General features: G+C 53.7%; 1 protein-coding gene across 1 annotated transcript; it reads left to right on the top strand.

The window, feature by feature from the left end:
- The first annotated feature begins 3,026 nt into the window (after positions 1 to 3,026).
- Positions 3,027 to 18,867, top strand: COL9A2 (collagen type IX alpha 2 chain). Its single transcript, XM_064279941.1, has 32 exons — positions 3,027 to 3,237; positions 4,080 to 4,180; positions 5,483 to 5,518; positions 5,606 to 5,668; positions 6,739 to 6,792; positions 6,916 to 6,951; positions 7,049 to 7,072; positions 7,382 to 7,435; positions 7,792 to 7,845; positions 7,944 to 7,991; positions 8,228 to 8,284; positions 8,369 to 8,422; positions 8,765 to 8,818; positions 9,208 to 9,261; positions 9,390 to 9,443; positions 9,569 to 9,622; positions 11,096 to 11,149; positions 11,547 to 11,600; positions 11,825 to 11,878; positions 12,928 to 12,972; positions 13,327 to 13,380; positions 13,976 to 14,029; positions 14,312 to 14,365; positions 14,452 to 14,523; positions 14,813 to 14,848; positions 14,980 to 15,024; positions 15,107 to 15,139; positions 15,333 to 15,479; positions 15,793 to 15,847; positions 16,201 to 16,389; positions 17,518 to 17,595; positions 18,047 to 18,867. The coding sequence occupies exons 1-32, from the start codon at positions 3,027 to 3,029 to the stop codon at positions 18,244 to 18,246; spliced, it is 2,232 nt and encodes a 743-aa protein (XP_064136011.1). The 3' UTR covers positions 18,247 to 18,867.
- Positions 18,868 to 20,735: the final 1,868 nt, after the last annotated feature.

Genomic DNA, 20,735 nt, shown 5'->3' with positions numbered 1-20,735 from the left:
ATGGTGGGGTGTGTATGGCTTTTTGTGTGAGAGACTGGCTTGATTTGTAAACTTTCACCTAAGGCACAATAAATAAATTTTTTTAAAGGAAAAAAAAAAAAAGACATTTATAGAACACTCCTCCTAACAACAGCAGAGTATATGTACATGCAACATTTTCCAAGATGGATCATATGTTAGGCCATAAAACAAGTCTAAATAAATTTGAAAGAACTGAAATCCTACAGTTTGTTCTCTGACTACCAGAATATAAAACTAGAAATCAATAGCAGAAAAATATCTGAAAATTCCCGTATGTTCAGAAATTAAACAACATATTTCTAAATAACTGATGAATCAAAGAAAAATTTACAAAAAAAAGAAATTTTAACTGAAAGATGATGAAATCATAGCATATCGATATTTGTGGAATGCAGCTAAAGCAGTGCTTATAGGGATATTTATAGCTTTAAAATGCTTATATTAGAAAGAAAGAAAGCTCTGAAATCAATGATCTAAGCATCAGCCTTAAGAAGGTAGAAAAAGAAAAGCAGTTTAAGTGAGTAGGAGGGAGATAGTAAAGGTAAGGACAGAAACAATGAAATAGAAAATGGAAAGTAAAATCAGTGAAACCAAGTTAGTTCTTTAACAAAGTCAATAAAATTATTAACTCCCTAGCTAAACTTATAAAGAAGAAAAGAGAGAGGATGCTAATAACCAATATCAGAAATGATGGAGGAAACATTACAAAAATTAAAGGCTAATAAGGGAATATTACCAATATCTTATGCCAATAAATTTTAATAACATGAAATAGATTAATTATTTGAAAGACACCAACTATCAAAATTCACTCAAGAAGAAATAGAAAATATGAATCCTTGTATCTATTTTAAAAATTGAATTTGTAATTCCCCCCCCCAAAAAAACTCGGTGGATTTACTGATAAATCTATCAGACATTTAAGGAAGAAATAATATTAATCCTACACAACCTCAGAAAATAGAAGAGGAATAAATATTTTCTCACTCTATTAGGCAGAGCAATTAAGTTCTCTCTAGCCCTTTCCTCCAAACAGGGTTCCGGGATCACCTTTCAAAGCCCAGGGCCCTTTGCTAACCTGCCCAATGAGGCTGCACTTTTCTAGATTCCAGAGCCTGGTCTCCTTAACTGTTTTGGCAGATCTGCTTGTGGCCAGCTTTCCCCACTGGGCACAGGCCTGGTAAACAGAGGGTCCTCAATAAATCACAATGGAAGTAAAATTTATCCAGCACTTACTATGTGGTGATGCTGGGTTAGGCAGTATCTCATTCAGTCCACACACACACACACACACACACACACACACACACAAACCTATAAAATAAGTGTTACTATTATATTTCATTTTACAAAAGAGGAAATTAAGACTTAAATAGTTTTAGGTCCCTGTTTTTTTTTTTGTCATCACAGAGTAGGAGCCCTGGTGACAAAATGACTAAAAAAGTTCAGCTGCTAAGGAAATGTTGACAGTTTGAACCCACCAGCCACCCGTCGGGATGCTTCTGTAAATGTTACAGCCTTGGAAATTCTGTGGGGCAGTTCTACTCTGTCCTATAAGGCCACTGTGAGTTGGAATCCACAGGTTTGGTTTCTTGGTTTTGGTCACGGAGTCAGATTTCAAAGTACTTTACCAATATTGCTTAAATGAATGAAAGGACAGGTGAGCAAATACAGAGAGAGGCTAGACTGGACAGGTAGGTTTGGGAAACTTTGGCCAGTAAGCTGGTGGTTGTCGCTATGAACATGGAGGAGATCACTCAGAAGCTGAGCAAAAGACCCAATCCTAGAGACACCAGAGCTTAAGGAGCTGCAGAGAAGAACTGACAATAGAAGAGAGGGGCAAGATAGTGGAAGATGACTTTAAAGAGGAAATGGCCAAGGACAGGTAGAGGTACCCCAGCCTCCTGCCAGGAGGACAGAAGAGGGATTGGGGCTCACCGATGACTCATCTCCCAACTGGGTCAGAAGCAGGGAGGTGAGGAAGTTTACAGGTGGGGTGCAGATAACTCCCCTAAAGAGTATGGCAGTGAAGGGAGAGTAGGACAGGGTGTTCATAGCACCTCCCATCCAGGAAGGGCTTCGGTTTCTTTTGATATGGAAGAGGCCTGAGTGTGTGTTTATATGTAGAGAGGGAAGGTGCCTGTGAGGAGAGAAGGAAGGTGCATGGCGGCTGGGCACAGCCCGCTACAAGGTCTGCAGAACCTGAGGCCCGCTCCGCCTGGGCCCTGGAGGAGACTGGACGGATTCAGGCTGGGGCTCGCAGGCTGAGGTGTCTGAAGAAGTGGGGTAAGTGGTGGGGCGCGGGCTGAGGGTGGAGTGAAGGTGCTGGGCCCTGGAAGTCAGGCCCAGAGGCGAACCTCGGACCGCGCTCTGCCTCCTCACAAAGAAACTGTACGATGCTTTCCGTCTGGCACCCCCATCGCCCCTCAGACTTCCAGGCGGGGGCCTCCAGGAAGCGCAGGGAGAGGATGGAGGGTGGGCGCTGGCAGCTGGACGGAGCTGGGCGGAGCTGGGCGGAGGGCGGCCTCTCTCCCTCGGACCCTCTCAGGTGACAGTCCCCCGCCCCGCCCTGCGGCATATTCGGGAGGCCCTGCCCGCCGCGTCCGAGAGCAGCCGGCGCCGCAGCCTCTGCCCGTCGGTGCGTGCGTGGACCGGGCACCGTCGTCCCTCGGACCCGCCATGGCCGGTGCGGCCACCACCCGCAGCCTCCTTGTTCTACTCCAGGTGCTCGGACTCGCCCTGGCACAAATCGTAAGTCCCGCGGCCACCCCGTGCCGGTGTCCAGGAGGCAGGGTCAGGACCCAGGAGTCTGGTGAAGGGCTCTGCCTGTCTCCTACTCTCTAGTGACACCTTCTAATCCGAGGGAACAGCTTGCGACAGTCCTGCCGTTCAGGTCCCCTCTGTGGGGACATCTATGGTACACAGCTCTGTGAAAGGAGGTCGGTGAGCCGGGGAGCCAGAGGGACCCTGTTCGGAGATGCTCGGCCTTGCCCGGGACAGGCTGCATGGGGCAGGAGCTGGCTCCCGGTCCTGGCAAACAGGAGAGCCCAGGTGGCGGGGGAGACAATGCTGCCCATTCATCGGGCTCCCGAGCCTCCGCCCCCGCCACCTCCCCGGGGCGTCGGCTCCGGCCAGGCGCCGCTCCTGCTCGCAGCCGCCTCTTTCACGGGCGCGCGCAGGCGTCTGACTTTCTAGGACTACGCGACGCGAGCGCGGGTGGGACAACTTCCCAAGGGACGGCTGAGGAGTGGTGCTGGGGAGGGGTGCTCTGAATGGGAAAATAGCACTGGTTTCCCCACCCTGTGGTCCCTCCACTGCGCAACCCCACTTTCCCAGGCCTTTACCGCACCGAGTGGAAGAGGGACAGGGTGGGAGAAGAAAGGTGGCCCTACTGACCATCTATACCTCATGTTTGTCTAAAAACGGGAATAAGACTACCATTCGCTGACGATACTGGGCACCACCTTCTCTCCATTTGTGATTTGTCTGAACGATCAATCTCTCCATGTATTCCCTGTAAGGGGCAACATGGTAGAGTGGAAGGAGTGGGGCAGACCAGGACTGAATCTCGGCTCCACCACTTACTCTCCGTGACCGGCTCCAGTTCCAGTTGGCCATGAAGCCTGTCGCAGACTCATGGCGACCCCTCGTGTGTGTCAGGGTAGAGCTGTGCTTCATAGGATTTTCAGTGGCTGATTTTTCAGAAGCAGATGCCAGTCCTGCCTTCCAAAGCGCCTCTTGAGATTTAGTTAGCAGCGGAGGGCGTTAACCGTTAACTCAGGGACTCCTCTGTGACCATAATGGGCCCTTTAATCTTCCTGAGCCTGTTTCCTCAACTGCGTACTGGGGCTCCTGATAGTATCCGCCCCAGAGTTCTGAGTGTTCAATAAGAGAAGTATGTCATGATGGGTTAGCGCAGCACCCGGAACGCACTAGGTTCTCAGTAACGAGAGTTCGCAGCCCTGTGCGGACCTTCCTGTCTTCGGAGGAGGTGCACCCCTGGGATCCAGCTCCCGAGTCGCCTGCAGGCCCTAGGCCGCCCCGTTCCCAGCACTGAGAGTTGCACCACTGTGTGTGTTTTCAGAGAGGTCCGCCGGGAGAGCCGGGCCCCCCGGGCCCCCCGGGACCGCCGGGAGTGCCTGGATCCGATGGCATCGACGTGAGTCTGAAACCTCCGACCGCAGGGGGAGGGCGACCGCGGACAAAGGGCGGCTTTGTGAGCGGTGGGTTTGGGGGTGGGATTAAAGGATAGGGGGCTGGAGGCGCAGTGCCCCCTGTCGCCAGTAGGCGGCACCGGCCCGCACCACAAGCAGCCTGTTTGTTCGGTAAAAACCTCAAACCATCCCTGAGCTGCAGAGCTCCTTACAGCCTCCGGCCGACAAGGAGCTGCTGTTCTCCCTGCCCGCCACAGCTCACACTGTGTCCTTATCCCCGTCTCCTCCTCTCCCTTCCCTTCGAGGTGGAGACGCCTTAATTCCTTTCCCTGTCCCCGGCAGGCCTGGACGTCTCTTCAGGTAGCTCGGGAGCCTTGGCCAGACCACTGACCAGCTGGGGCCAGACTCTTGTCTCTTCGCTTTGCTTTTTTTTCTTTCCCGATTTAGAAACAGCTGGTGTTGTACCTTGCTCTCCTTAGCATGGTGAGGGTTAAATACTTCATTCTGGAGGCTTCCGCAGGAGGTCGGCTCTATGTTTACCCGCCTGGACAGACTTCTATTCAACTTCTATTCCCCCATCCCCCAAACATAGGACGCTGGGGCTGAGCCCGGTCCAGACTCTCTGGCCACTGTAGGCTCTGAAATGCCTGGAGGCTTCTCTGGGGTGGATCTGACTCCACAGGCCCTGCCTGTCCTCCACCAAGGGGCCTTTATCAGTAGGGGGACAGGTTCTTCCAGCTTGGGAACAGATTGAATCTGCCGCTTCACAGGCCCCCAAACTCCATGCCTTCTCACAAGCCCCCTCATAAGCCCTCAAACCCCTTCACGGGGCCCCAAACGCCAAGCCTTCTCACCGGCCCCTTGGTCCTTGGACCTTGCCCCAGCCCCTTGCTTTCCTGACCCACAATCTACCTCAGCCACCTCCTCTTCAAGTGCCTCTGAAAGCCCCAAGTTTTTTCCCACACTTGCCTAAATTCAAGAGGCAACAGCTCTTGGGGGTAACTTGGAGCCCACAGTCCCATTTGGAGGTGTCATAACTAATACCTCACCAGCATCAGGTATCTAAAACCCACTTACATGTCGATTTCATCTTCTTCAACCTGGCTGGGGTTAGTCTCAATCCACCTATGACTTTATGAGGGAAAAGGGGATATTTTCCTAAAAAGTGCAAGGCTGAGGGGACCCAAGACAAAAAAGAGGACAGAGTGAGAAGAGGGGCAGTTGAGACTGGACAGCCAGGGCCTTTGTGTGCCCATTTGGGGTAGCATGAGGCATAGAATGCTGTCTCACCGACTCTTATCTTGCAGGGTGACAAGGGGCCCCCTGGAAAACCTGGTCCTCCGGTGAGTGCTTTTTTTTCCCCTTTGACCTATGACCCTTTCAGTTCTTGCTCTCTTCTTGCTAATGATTGCCCCGTCTCTCTTTTCAAGGGACCTAAGGGGGAGCCTGGCAAACCCGGGCCAGATGGGCCGGATGGGAAGCCTGGGATTGATGTGAGTACCAGAGTGCTGGGAGGGCAGGTTAGGGCTCCACCCACTGACTTTCAGAGCCTGAGTTCTGGCATCTTTGCTGATCTGTTCAGAGCTGGGCAGCAGAATGGAGGATCATCCACAGCTGTGAGCCCCCCTCACTTCATATAACCTATAGCCTAACTGGAACCTCACAATACCCTCAGGAACATTGAATCACATGCAAATGGGGGTCAAGTGAGGGCTTCTGGTTTCTGCAGGGTGCAGGGATGTCCTGCTCATCTGCAGCAGTCAGGACTCAAGGTCACATATCTGGCTTCCAAGTATCAGACTGGATACTCTGAGTGGGGCTTCCCTTATGCCCATCCTCAAGGTCTCTCTCCTCTCCTCCCACTCTCTTATCCCCCATCCCTTACCCAAGGCACAACCCAAGAGAGAAACATCATTTGGCTGATACTGCAGAGGTCCCTGGGGCTTTCAAGGTCATGGGTTTGTGGCCACAGCCAATTCCAGGGGCATTGGGACAGTCATCTGATTAGGGGGATACACCAGGGCCAGTCACTGAAAGATGGTAGGAGGCAAAGGCCTCCATGAGTTGCATGTGCCATGCTGACCCAGGAGGTGAGGCCAGGGCTGTGACCAGACACCAGAGCCCTTCCAAACTCATCCGTACCCTGCAAAGTTTACAAAACACATTGCTTTCCACTAGCACACTGGTTCTCACATCCACTCAGAGAGGTAAGCAGGATTAGCCCATTTTGCAGATGAGAAAACTAAGGCTCAGAAAGTTTCCAAGGGCAGACTGATCTACATCTAGGTCTTGTAGACTCCTAAACTGGGGAGCCTGAAGGTTGGGCTATGGCAAGTCTCTGAGCCTTGGTATCTCATCTTTCAAGAGATGATAAGCCTGTCCTGCCTCCCATGTTACTGTGGGAACTGATGGAAGGGAAGGGATGGTGTTGAGGCACCTAGACCTGCATGAAGCGTGGTGAAAGGGAGCCTGGGCCCAACCAGAAAAGGCCCCTGGACTTGCCCTGCCCCGTGGGTCAGAGAGCAGATTTGCCCCTCATTGACCCTACCTACTCCTTCCACAGGGTTTAACTGGAGCCAAGGGCGAGCCTGGGCCCCTGGGGATCCCCGGAGTCAAGGTAAGTGGCCAGCCGGGGCCTCAGCCTGGTCATTCTAGGGCCAGAGATCAGGAGGGGCTGCAGTAAAGAGGAGCAGGGACCCAGGAGACCCTACCTTCTGAGCCTCTCCCATTGCTCCTGCAGGGCCAACCCGGGCTCCCAGGTCCCCCTGGCCTGCCGGTGAGTATACCCCACAAGAGCTTCAAGGGACCCTTTGTAGGTAAGGGAAGGTCTGGGGAGGGAGCCATGAACCTAATCCCCTTCCCTTCTGTTCCAGGGCCCTGGCTTCACTGGACCTCCTGTAAGTCGTCAGGGATGGGGCAGGGTCCCAGGGACTCCCAGGGAAGGAAGGGACAGAATGTCTGTCATGGTGGGGAGCAGCATGCTGTGATGGTGTCAGACTGGCCAGAGACACTGGGCCAGCCCACTCTGGACCTATCCATTGGCTCTGGAAATCTCTGGTCCTTAAAGCCTCAATCTCTTGGGGACTGGTCACAAAGTAAAAGTGGAGAAGGGAGCTTTGGTGCCCTTTGGTACCCATTCCTTCAGGTCTGGCATGGGCTGACCCTCCCTCTGAGGCATCTCAGTCATCGAGGTCTCTGCTCTCCAGGGACCACCTGGACCTGTTGGCCTCCCTGGTGAGATTGGAATCCCAGGCCCCAAGGTGAGACCCAGCCACCCCTCTGCTCACACTGCTTCTTGCCTTCCTCCTCCGAGCTGGCAGGCTGGGGTGGTCTCGCTCCAGGGTGTTCCTGGGCCTGCTTCTGGCCACCAGGAAGCTCCTCCATCTCTGGTGCAGAAGCCCCTCCTGCTAAGTCCACCCTGTAGCGAGTTTTTCAGGGAGGCCAAGAGGTGGGGTCATCCCCTGTCAATCAGGCCTTGATTTCCTCAAGACTCTGGTTCTCAGGAGGTGTCCTGGAGGGCAGGGTGGGCAGGGCAGTGGCAGGAACTGGAGGTGGGGGCTGGAGTGACCCTGGCAGGGCTGGAGCGGGGTATGATTTGGGCCTCTCCTGCTTCCAGGGGGATCCTGGACCAGAGGGACCATCAGGACCTCCAGGGCCCCCTGGCAAACCGGTATGTGTCCTCAGACCTGGGGAAGGAGAAGGGTCCTCGGTGCAAGCCTGGGTGGGGAAGGGTTGCATCAGGCTCCATCTTTGTACATGTCCACTCAGGGCCGCCCAGGAACTGTCCCAGGTCTCGAAGGCAGCGCTGATTTCCTGGTGAGAGGTGGGGGGCCTAGTGCGGGGCTGGTACAGGGAGGGCTGGATCCGTTGGAGAGGGGTGGTCATGGAGATAGGGTAGTGGGATGAGTTCCTCCAGGTTGGGTGAGAGGAGAGTTCAGGAGTTGGCAAGATGGGGGGATGGGGGCAGCTGCAGGAGAAGGGGTGCTGGGAGCACTGCCCTCCCAGCCTGGGGCAGGCCAGTGACCACAGGACCTGTGGGGTTTTCTTTCCAGTGTCCAACCAACTGTCCTGCGGGTGTGAAAGGCCCCCAAGGGCTGCAGGGAGTGAAGGTGAGAGCTCCTGGCCCAAGTCTTGGGAGGGTGGAGCAGGTGACTGGGAGTGGGCCTCACCCTGAGCGCTCTCATTTCCTCCAGGGGCATCCGGGCAGACGCGGGCTTCTGGGTGATCCTGGCCGCCAGGGGAAGCCGGTGAGTGTGCCGGCGAGGGCCATGGGAGGGACATGTTATGTGGAGAGGGTCCTAAAGGGGTCTCCCCCTCGTTTATCCCTGTGCCTTCTCCTGCGGGTCACTGGAGACAGAGCCTTGAGCTGGGAGTCAGGAGGCCTATGTTCCAGGTCAATGTGCCAGGAAAGCCTCTTGTCCTTGCTGAGCCTCAATTTCACTATTTTTTTTTTTTTTTAAATGAGACTGTGTAGTTCTAAGCATCCTTCCTGTCTGCTTTTGGTGGGGAAGGAGGATGGTATGTTTGGTTGCCTGTATATCTGTCTCTCCGTCTGCCTGCCTGTCTGACAGCTTATTGCTGTCCCTTAGGGTCCCAAGGGAGATGTGGGTGCCTCTGGAGAACAAGGCATTCCTGGACCTCCGGTAAGGAGCACCTCCCCACCGAGGCCCACCTCTTCCCTCTTCCTGGATGTCCTTATGGTGTCATTTCCTTGCTTTACCTTGTAGAAGAAACTCTTGCGCCCAGTTGGGAATGTCTCTGGGTGGGGACAGAGGGGGTGACTGTCAGAAATGAGGGGACAGGACCAAGGCTGTCAGCCAGAAGACCCAGCTGAGGTTCAGGTTCTGCCACTGTCACTTTGCATGATCCTGTCGAGCCCATTCCAGCTCTGAGCCTCAGTGTCCCATCTGTGAATAGGGATGGTGCTGCCTGCCTCAGAGGGGTGTTGTGAAGATCGGGGGAGGGGGTGTTAGAGAAACATCATGAAGTGGGCCTTCTAATTGCCATTGCTGTCACTTTTCTGTCTTGACAGGGTCCTCCGGGCATCAGGGGCTACCCAGGCATGGCAGGAGCTAAGGGAGAGATGGTGAGTCTGGGGGTGTCCTGCAAGAGCTGCCTTGACCTGTAGGGTCACTTGTCACTTGTCTGGGATTAGAGATCACTTGGCCTCTGGGGTGCAGCCAGAACTGACCTGCAACCCTTTCATCTGCTCAGGGTCCTCATGGGTACAAAGGCATGGTGGGCTCCATTGGCGCCGCCGGGTCCCCAGTAAGTCTGCTCCTGCCCGGTCCGCCCACACCCGCCTCCTCCAGCCTGGGCTCCTGGGGCTGCAAAGTGAGTGCAGCTCTCCCTGAGCTCAGGTAACCTGGATTCCTGTTTGTCCTTCTTGCCAGGGTGAGGAGGGACCACGGGGGCCCCCAGGCCGAGCCGGGGAGAAAGGTGATGTGGTGAGTCCTCAGCCACTCTGTGTCCAGTCAGGGTCCCTGGGGAGTACTGGGCAGGACTTGACTCCTTCGTGTGTGTGTGTGTGTGTGTATGTGAGAGAGAGAGATAGAGAGAGTGACCCTGTGTGTCTGTGTGTTGGGGACTGCTGCAGGGGAAGTGTCCATACCAACACTCAGGCTGAGCCGACAGCCTCTGTTCCTCTGAGCCTAGCCTGCTGTGGACCAAATTCAGATTTGGGAGAAGCCATGGGATCTGGTCGCACGGTCACTGGGGCCAGACAATGAAATTCCAGCAAATTATTCATGAGGTTAATGGGATTTGGTCCGAATCCCAGTTCTCTTAACTCTTTATTTAATTTTTATTATTAGGGTTTAGCTCCTTATTACGCAAGTTTTTAGACATAAACAAAAGTAGAGAGAACAACCTAATGATTCCTTATATACCTGTCTCCTAGAATCCAGCATTAACATTTTGCCATCCTCACTTCATTCATCCCTTCGTTCCCTTCCTCCCTTCACTTTGTTGTTATTGTTTTGTTCTGATATTTTAGGCAAATCCTTAATATCATTTCACTCCTAGATACTTCTGTATGTGTATCTAAAAAATAAGGAATTTTTCTAACATAATCACAATATTATTATCACAGCTAACAGATTAAGTTATTTCTTATCATCATCTAATAACCAACATTTAGGAGCCCTGGTGTTGCAAACAAAAACCCTAGTGGCGTACTGTTTAAGAGCTGCGGCTGCTAACCAAAAGGTTGGCAGTTCAAACCCACCAGGTGCTCCTTAGAACCTCTATGGGGCAGTTCTACTCTGTCCTATAGGGTCACTGTGAGACAGAATCGACTCCATGGTAACGGGTTTTTTTTTTTAGTTTGGTGTCACAAACAGTTAAGCGCTCCACTCTTAATCAAAAGGTTGAGGGTTCAGACCCACTTAGTGGCTCCAAGGGAAGAAGACCTGGCGATCTGCTTCCGTAAAGACCACAGCCAAGAAAATCCTGTAGGACAGTTCTACTCTGTCACGTGGGGTTGCTACGAGTCAAAATCAACCCAACAGCACTTAACAATAAACCACCTGGGTTCATTTTTTTCCCCAATTATCTCAAAAAATATCTTTGTACAGTTCTTGCTCAAATCAAGACTCAAACGAAGTCCACACATTGTGCTTGGTTGTTATCTCTCTTGACCTGAGTGGGGCTCAGGCATTGGCTGGGGTCTCAGGGAATGCTGGCTCCCACCCCTGCCCCTGCTCCCAGGCCAGCCCAGCCCAGCTTACCTCTACTCTCTCCTGCTGGTTCCAGGATATAAAGTGTACTTCTGGGCCCCTTTCCTCCAGCCCTTGCACAGTGTGGACTATGGAGAGGGACCCTGAAACCCAGAGGTCACTCTGCTCAGCTTTTCTCCTCTCTGAACAGCCAGACAGGGGCTCAGTGTCCCGAACGCGACCTGATCTCTATCTACTTTGCAGGGCAGCCAAGGTGTTCAAGGACCCCAGGGAATAACAGGCCCGAAAGGAGCAACCGTAAGTGCCAGGCCCAGGGCCACCAGACTGAGGGCAGGGCCCAGTCAGCTTTGTTGAAACCACCTCTAAGAGGGACCTGGGAATCTGCTGCAGACGGGTTGACTCTGTAACCTTGGTAAATGCCTTTGCCTTTCTGTGCCTCAGTTTCTTCACTTGTAAAATAGGGGTGATGATGTATGGGAACAGAAGCTTGCATCAGTCTGGGGAACTTATCACCCACACAATGGAAGGACCATGGCTCATCCCCCTGCGGCCCCTCTTCCACTTCAGCTCCCCTTACCTAGTTGACTGGTGGGACTTCCCAAGATGACCAGACTATCACCGAGGGACGTGGGTAGGTGGCTTGACCTCAGGCATCTTCCCATTATGAGTTTCCCTGAACTTTCCTCCTGATCAGGGTCCCCCAGGCATCGATGGCAAGGATGGGACGCCAGGCACACCTGGCATGAAGGTAGGAGTGGGGGTTGGTGGTGGGATTGGGGTAAAGGTCAGGACCCCACCCAACTCAGGACCATGAGCCCCATCACACTGCTCCTATAGGCCCGGGAGACTTGGATCCTCAGGGGTTTCCTGTTTCCCATGACAGGCCTCAGCTTCCCTACCTACATTTGAGTGGAAGCCATAGGCCCTCTGACTGGAACTGTAATTTGGGCTTCTGACTGTTTGTCCCTCCAGGGCAGTGTAGGACAGGCGGGGCGGCCAGGAAACCCAGGTCACCAGGGTCTAGCGGTGAGTATGTGGTGAAGTCACAGGTCTGGCCTTACAGACAAGTTGCTTCCCTTCCCTGGCCTCTGAGAGGCCAGGCACTCTGTTTCCCTCCTGCCCACGATGGCATGAGTAGCTGATGAGGTTAAAATCCACACGCCCAGAATTCTTTCTATAGTCCCTGTCTCCAGCCCAGGCCTCATCACCACCTCTGCAGTCCCTGCCTGGTTTAAACCTCATCCTTGGGACAATTGCTCCAGCCTTCTCTTTGGTCATCCCAACCCTCCACGCCGCCTAATGGGAATCTGACCATTTCCCTGCTAAAACACCTTCCAAAGCTCCCCATTGCCTCCAGCAAAAAGAAGTCATTCAGTTCAGTCATTTGATAGTTATTGAGTACCTGAGGTACTTTAAGTGATAGGGAAATATTTATGAACAAGACATATGCCATCTTTGTCCTTACAGCTCATCTTTGTATTCAAGGACTACCTAAATCTGACCCCAGCTTACCCCTCCTGCTTCAACAGTCTCTGCCCCTCTAGGTCTTCTCCCTTCTCCACACTGCCAAAAAGTACCTTGGCTTTTCTGCCTCCAAGCTTTTGTCTTTGCTGATCTCTCTGCTTGAAATGGCCTTCCCCTGTCTCTGTGCCTTCTCACACTTCAGATCCATCTCTATCCCACCTTCTAAGAATCCAGCATGGGAGTCCTCTCTCCCTCCCTGCCAGGAGCACTGAGTGGCCAAAGCTTGCTTATATGCTCATGTGCAGACTTGTGTCCCTGGATGCACTCATGTGTGCATGGGTGAGCCTGGGTGACTATGAGCACATTTGCTCATCTTTTCCCCACAGATCACAGGTCCTGGTAGGCAGGCCTCCCTTGACCCTGCTCCTCTCCCACCTGGGCTCTGGAGGCCAGGGGTGGAGGGTACAGTCAACTTCATGATGCAATGGCTAGGCCTTCTGCTATTCAGCTCCCACAGGGTAGGGAAATGTGGATTGGGGATGGGAGGCAAAGCAGCCAATGCATGAGGACCCCATGCTAGAACAGAAACTGATGTCAACTTCTTTTTGCAGGGTGTGCCAGGCCAGCCTGGGACAAAAGGGGGCCCTGGAGACAAGGTGAGGTGACTCCAAGCTGGGGGCAGAATTGGTCCCATTTGAGCAAGGGAGCCTGGGGGCGGGGACCAGGGGCATGGCCTAAAGACTGCAAGCCCCAGGCTTCATTTAAGGCTCGGTGATTCAGCCTGGACAGAGCCCCCTGGGCCTAATAACCCCAAACCTTCTGCAAACTCAGCTCATTGGAGACTGAACGCATGGAAAATCAGTAGAACCCAGAAGCCATGAACAAGAATGCCCTCTGCCCTTCCCCAGCTCAGTTGGTTCTAAAGTCTGTTTAGGGTCCATTGTGCTTCCCCAAGGCCAATGGCCTGACGGGGCCACCCAGAATGACTTTATAACTTTGTTTTCCTGTAGGGTGAGCCAGGCCAACCGGGCCTCCCTGGATTCTCTGGTCCCCCTGGGAAAGAGGTAAGTGACTGCCCACTCTACTGACACAGGGCTTTGGCCATCCTAGGCCTGAGGACCCTGAGTGGTTCCCTCAGCACATGGTCAGGGCGAGGTCATGGGGCTAGAGCCCCAGCCTGGAAGGTGCCCTGGGTGCCAGTCTGGGCTCTGCACTAACCCAGGGATGGTCCCTTCTCCTCTCTGAGCCTGTGTTTCCCTGTGTACAATGTGGTGAAGTTGGGGCTGGTTCTGTCCTGGGGTGTGGCCTACCCAGATGGCCAAGCTGACTGGGGCTGAGAATCCAACAGAATCATTCATTCATTTATGCATTCTATAAACATTCACCAAATAGCCACAACTGTGTTAGATACTGAGATAGACATAGTCTCCTACTCACATGGAGCTTACACTTGAGTGGGAGAAACAGACATTAAATAAATGATCACATAACAACTAATTAAAATTTTCTCTGTGTCTTGAAGGAAAAGTACAGGGATCCAAGACCATGTAACATGGGGTCAAGGAAGGCTGAGACCCAAGAGTGGACAGGGACTAGGCAGGTGTGGAAGGGAGGGTCCTGACAGGACTACTGTTTACCCCCAGTTTCTCTGTGCCCCAGGGAGAGCCAGGGCCTCAAGGAGAAATTGGTCCCCAGGGCATCATGGGACAGAAGGTAAGTACCTGGACCACAGAAGGTAAGTGGTCCCTTCCTGGGGGACTTTGTAACAGCTGGCACTGCTGAATCTGAGATCTGGGTCCTCTCATTGGCTCCAGCAACTGCTCAGTCCCTCCTAGTCCACGTCAGGCCTCCCCAGCCTGAGCCCCAGTTTGCTGGTCTGTGAAGTGGAGCAAAAGACCCTCATGCTAGTGACAGCAGGAATGGAGGACACCATGGAGGGTCTGGGGCCTGGCTGCCCCAGCTGATAACCTGGGCATGACTCTCTTTCCATCTCAGGGTGACCAGGGTGAGAGGGGGCCAGTGGGGCAGCCAGGTCCTCAAGGTCGACAGGTGAGTTTAGGACAGTGGAGGTAGGGGTGGGGAGCATACCTGGGCACCTCATTTGATTTATCCCCTCTGGTTTCTTTTCTCCTCAGGGCCCCAAAGGAGAGCAGGGGTCTCCTGGTATACCAGGGCCCCAAGGCTTGCCAGGCATCAAGGGAGAAAAGGTATCAAATGGGGCTGGAAAGAGTGCCTCAGAGCCTGTGGTGGGGGAGGGGGAGAATGGGAAGGTGGGGGAGTGGGGAGGACAGGGAGGTGGGAAAGGTGGAGCAGGGTGGAGGGGGTCTTGGAGCTCAGTTAACCCCTTGAACGTTCCAAATCTGAGGAACAAATGACCCTCTGCGTGGTCGAGGCCAGAGCTGGAGAGGGGGGTGTGGCCGGGGTGCGGGAGACCCCTGAACCCTGCCCCTCCCTGGAGAAGGAGCTCTCCACGCCCTTCACTCCGCTTTTCTGCAGGGCTCCCCAGGGAAGACCGGGCCCCGCGGCAGCGTGGTGAGTACAGCCCCTCCCCTGCCGCGCGCCAATGCCTCCGGAGGTCCGAGCCTCCGGGCAGGTGGCCGCGCCCCTTCCCCAAGTCCCCGCCCCGCCGCGCTGCGCCGCTGACCGTCGCTCTCTCTCCGCAGGGCGATCCAGGTGTGGCCGGTCTCCCTGGAGAGAAAGGCGAGAAGGTGAGCGGGCTGCGTGAGGGCGGGTCGGGCGGGTTGGCTCTGGGCCCTACAACTTCGTGACTGTGGCTCCTTGTGTCTGTAGGGGGAATCTGGCGAACCAGGGCCCAAGGGACAGGTGAGTCCAGCCCGTCCTGTCGCCATGGTCCTCCTCGCCCCTTCCCTTTGCGCTGCCCTGGCCCCTCCTACTCCCCAGACGCCACGGCTCCCACACCCACTCCGGGGCGTCTCCTTTTCCTCCACCTCCACCCACACTTTTCCCGCCTGAGTGTCTTCTCATCTCTTCTGCATCCACTCCCGCCCCCTGGCAGCAAGGAGTCCGCGGAGAACCTGGCTACCCTGGGCCCAGCGGGGATGCGGGCGCCCCAGGGCCCCAGGGCTACCCAGGGCTCCCCGGCCCTCGAGGACTGGCTGGAGACAGAGGCATACCCGGGCTGCCCGGGAGACAGGGCGTGGCGGTGAGTTGGCCCTCCGGGAAGGGGAGTTCTCCTAGGCAGGAAATGTCTTGGGGGGCGCTGCTTATCCCCCAAAGGCTGGGATTTCCCTGAAGCTGGCTGGCTGTCTGAGGTTGCTTCCAAGCCCCAGATCGGCAGAGAGGACAGGTATGGGGGCAGCAAGAAGGATTTCAGTCAGATACTGGAAAGTACTTCATGTGAGGAGCCTGCTCTCTGACTTTCCAGATGGCAGGAGGAGGGAGTCACAGGGTGCAGGAGCGGTCAGCCCCGGCAGCCCAGGGCTTGCTTTTTTCCTGAAAGGCCCTTCTGCTCTCAGGGCCGAGATACCAGTGACCAGCACATCGTGGATGTGGTGCTGAAGATGCTGCAAGGTGAGGGTAGAGGCAGCACCCCCCTCCCCGCCAGCCCATCTCAGGGCATCTCCACCCTGCAGGAGCCCCTCCCTGTTGCCTTGTTGTCTCCTGGCAGGAGAGTCAGGAGTCCTGGGTGCTCATCCCAGCTCTGCCTCCAAGCAGCTACGGGACCATGAATAAATCTCAGCCCCCTCTGGACCTCTGACTTCAGAAAGGCAGGGCCTGAGGAAGGGGGAAGCTAAATAAACGAGAGGCTTTTCTATCTGCAAACCGAGGGGTCAGGAGCCATCAGGGTGCTCTGTCTCCCCCAGTTTGACTTCGAGATGAGACCCGTCACCTCTCCACCTCCCTCCTTTCCTCCTTCCCTCTAGAGCAATTAGCAGAGGTGGCTGTGAGTGCCAAGCGAGAAGCCCTGGGTGCAGCAGGAATGATGGGTCCCCCAGGACCCCCAGGACCTCCTGGGTACCCAGGCAAACAGGGACGCCACGGGCACCCTGGCCCCCGGGGAATTCCTGGCATCGTGGGAGCCGTGGGTCAGATCGGCAACACGGGACCCAAGGGTGAGTGTGCTGTTGTGTGGTGGGGGTGGAGTGGGGGCCCGGCAGGGGCTTCAGGCCAGCTGACTGCTCAGCCTCCTGTTTCCCTTTGCCCTTCACTATTCCTTTCCCCTCAGTCAGGTTTTCAAGAAAAAACTCATGGGCTTTCTTGCCCAGTGGCAAATTGCCGGAAATGAACATACTGTTTTCTCACAAACGTTGTTCGTTTTGTTGTTTAACTTAGTGGTACCTCATAAACATCTTTCCATGCTCTAGAGGAGGGGAGGCAGGTTAGTGAAGTGGTGAAGAGGGCAGGTTCTGGAGTCACAGAGCTGCCACTTTGTCCTTGTGGACCTTGGACAAGTTACCTGTTAATCTCCCTGGGCCTTAGATTTATCATGTGTAAAATGGGGGTATTAGTAGTACCGACCTCATAGCATCGTATTGGTGATTCTATTTAGAGGTGATTTCCATGAAGTTCTTAGTTCACTGCTTGGCACATAATAAATGCTAGCTATTAGTATTTGGGGAGCCCTGGTGGCGCAGTGGTTAAGAGCTTGGCTGCTAACCAAAACGTCAGCAGTTCCAATCCACCTGCTGCTCCTTGGAGACCCTACGGAGCAGTTCAACTCTGTCCTGTAAGGTTACTATGAGTCGGAATTGACTCAATGGCAATGGGCTTGGTTTTGGTTTTATTATTATTTGGAGTTGCTAGATGGTGCAATTAATGCGCTTGGCTGCTAACTGAAAGGTTGGAGGTTCAAGCCCACCTAGAGGCAACTCAGAAGAAAGGCCTGGCAGTGTGCTTCCAAAAAAGCAGCCATTGAAAACCCTGTGGAGCACAGTCCTACTCTGACACACATGGGGTTTCCATGAGTCGGAGTTGACTCAATGGCAAGTGGTTTGGACTGGTATTATTGTCAGACACTTTCCTGTAAGAACCGTTAACAGCTGCAGGGTCTTCCATCCAACGTCTGGGGCTTTATTTATTTAGCCAGTCCTACATGATCATTTCCAACTTTCCTCTATTATAAACTAGCAAAAACAGGAATAATTGCTCTGTGTATGTGTGTGATAGAAATTAAATAGCAAACAAAGTAGGAAAATCATCTTCCAGTTTTGAAAAACTAAGGCTCCTTTCTTTCTCTGCAGGAAAACGTGGAGAGAAAGGTGATCAGGGAGACGTGGGACGCGGGCACCCCGGGATGCCTGGGCCACCAGGGATCCCAGGTAAGACCTTATCCCTGCCCAGCTACAGTTCTGCCCCTCGGCTCTAGGATCTAATGACCCGTGGTCACCTGGGTCACTTCATGGGGGCCGCACTCTCAGCCATCTCAGTCCCAGATAGCCAGCTTTTGTATCCCTCTGGAGCACCCACGAGCCTTGGGGTGAGATTGGACTGGGAACTGGACAACTGGGGTTCTGAGAACTTCCTGGGATGCACTAGGATCTCCTTCATGGAGGGGAAGGAAGGGGCATTTGCTCCCAAGGCTCACTGAGTAGGAGTTGGGACTAATGGACAATCAGACAGGACTTTCGCAGAATCTCTCGTGGCTGGGGCAGAATCCCTTCTTCCTATGGTGTCCTTGGCCTCATTTTCCCCACCTGAAACATGCGACTTAAGAATTCTGGGGCAGAGACTGGAGGAAACCCTGACGTCTTGACCTCCTCCCTTACACAGGCCTCCCTGGTCGACCTGGCCAGGCAATCAACGGCAAGGACGGAGACCGAGGATCCCCAGGGGCTCCGGGAGAGGCAGGCCGCCCTGGCTTGCCGGGCCCCGTGGGGCTGCCTGGCTTCTGTGAACCTGCAGCCTGCCTCGGAGCCTCAGCCTATGCCTCTGCCCGCCTTACGGAGCCAGGATCCATCAAAGGGCCGTGAGCATCAGGCCGGGAGAGAGCCCGGTGGGCATCCTGGGCGGAAAGGACTAGATCCCCTCTGGGTGGACGTGCACCCCACCCTGCAGCCCAGGAAACTAGTTTTCCTAGGACCTTCTGTCTATGACCCAGGAGTCCTGAGGAAAAGAACATTCTAAAACATGGGGGAAGGGAAAGGAAGGCATCAGAGTGAACAGGTGAGGCCAACAGACAGGGCAAGTGTTGCTGGAGAGTTGAAGCTCCGAAGAGAAGAATAGGTGGCTTTCCTTCACAGAACACCACTCAGATGTTACCAAATGTCTCCTTAATCTGCACCATTCTCCCACTGACCATCTTGTTCTCGGGGCAGGTGGACTGAGGTCTCTGCCAGTTCCTGACTCTACCCCCACCCCCTAGACTTACTGGGGGACTGCTGATGGGTATCTACCCTGAGGAGGCCATCTTTAAGCCAGCTTCACTACTTCTTCCCTACCTCCCATCTGAGTATTTAAACACCCATCTCCCTTCTCTTTCTGGCACTACCTTCTTGGCCCCCCTTCCCTGGTTCCACCCAGGCATTTCTATAAATAAAAGCCCCCAACTTGGGTACAAACAAAGATGTGAATTGTTGGGCTTAATTTCTTGTGGTTTGAGGGTGGGAGGTTGGTCTTGGGTCTCCATTGCCTGGGCAGGATGGTCAGGGGCTCCAGCAGGGGAGGGTAGGGTGTGGGGCACCTTCTGGGCACATCCTGAGTTGTAAGCATTCAGATGGCATGGCCTGGCATGTTTGAGGAACATCTGTAGGAAGGACCCGGGGATGGAGTCAGGACAGTGACCTGCTGGGTAACTTTGGGCAAATCCCTTCTGAGTCTTTATACAACTGTGGCAAGCACCCAGCGGTGTACCAAAAATAAACCAAACCCATTGCCGTCGAGTCAATTCCAACTCATAGCAACCCTATAGGACAGACTAGAACTGCCGTATAGAGTTTCCAAGGAGGGCCTGGTGGATTCGAACTGCCAACCTTTTGGCTAGCAGCTGTAGCACTTAACCACTACACAACTCAATGTCTTGCCAGGGCCTGGCACCTGAGAGGTCCTCTGAGTTTCAGTACCTACTGTGTGCTGGCCCTGGGGCAGAAGCTGGTGGTGAAAGACTGGAAGACCTGGCCCTTGCCGTCCAAGGGTACCCAGGCTAGTGAGAAAACCAGACATGGACGTGGATGATAAGAGCAGAAATGACATTCATTCAGCAACATCCACTAAGGGTGCATCTAGGGCAGATGTAAAGCTGGCTCTGATCAGATCTGTACCCCCTAGGGGCTCCCAACCACATAGCTCTGCCGGTCAGGTAGGCCGCTCCATGGGGGCTAAGGCAGCGGTGGCAGCAGCAGCAGGGAAGGGTATGGCAGGCACCTCTGACCCATGAATTTGTTGCCCCACATGAAGCACTCTGCTAGCCCCAGCCCCCCTGGAGTAGTCCTGGTAGTCCTTCTAGGACTTCCTGGTGGGTGAATTTCACTCAGGAAAACTCGGGTGTGTACTGTGATCGACACGGCTCCCATAAGCTTTTCTAACCTCACCTTTGTGCTTTGATAACACTCCCTACAAGCTGCTCCTGAACATGCCATGCCACACAGCGGGCTTGGAATACTCTTCCCCAACACCATCATGGCCAATGACCTTGCTTCAGGTCTTTACTCAAAAGTCACCTCCTCATTCCCGCTCACTTCAGGTCCCCTGCCCTTGCCTTATTCTTTCTTTCTAGCACTCGCCACTATTCAACATACACTAGAATGTAAGTTCCATGAGGGCAGAAATTTGGGTTCTCTTGCTTGTCGCTCTTTTCTCCAGCACTTAAAACAGTGCCTGGCACATACCAAACCCAACCCAACCCATTGCCATGGAGTCAGTTCTGACTCAGTGATGCTGTAGGACAGAGTAGAACCGCCCCATAGGGTTTCCGAGGCTGTAAATCTTTACGGAAGCAGACTGCCAAGTTATTGTCTTGTGGAGAAGCTGGTGGGTTCGAACTGCTGCCCTTTTGGTTAGCAGCCAAGCTCTTAACCACTGCATCACCAGGGCTCCTTCACTGGCACATAGTAGGTGCTCAATATTCAGTAAATGGACGAATAATGTGTTCAGGATACTCAAAGGAAGGCCCCACCAATCATCAAACCAGGAAGGAAGGGATTTGGTCTCAGCTTGTGTGTTTTTTTTGTGTGTGTAGCTGAGGCATGTCCCAAGATGGCCTGGAGCATTCTGGTTATTCCCTCTACCCCCAAGAATGGGGACCCCATCCCATGACAACCGGACCTTGGAAAACAAAAATTTAGTGTGCGAAAAATGAAGTAGGAACCCAAATCTCCTGCTTGCAATTAGGAAAAAGGGAATTTAGGATGCTTAAGAGAAAGGGCTGTTATTCCTAAGGTTTTCACCAGCTAATGCTTTTCAGAAGTGGACTGCTGGGTCCTTCTTTCTAGTCTGTCTTAGTCTGGAAGCTCAACTGAAACCT

The sequence above is a fragment of the Loxodonta africana genome, chromosome 3, assembly GCF_030014295.1.
Source record: "Loxodonta africana isolate mLoxAfr1 chromosome 3, mLoxAfr1.hap2, whole genome shotgun sequence".
NCBI lineage: Eukaryota > Metazoa > Chordata > Mammalia > Proboscidea > Elephantidae > Loxodonta > Loxodonta africana.
The sequence above is the reverse complement of the archived record's forward strand: the minus strand, read 5'-3'. Positions and strand labels throughout refer to the sequence as shown.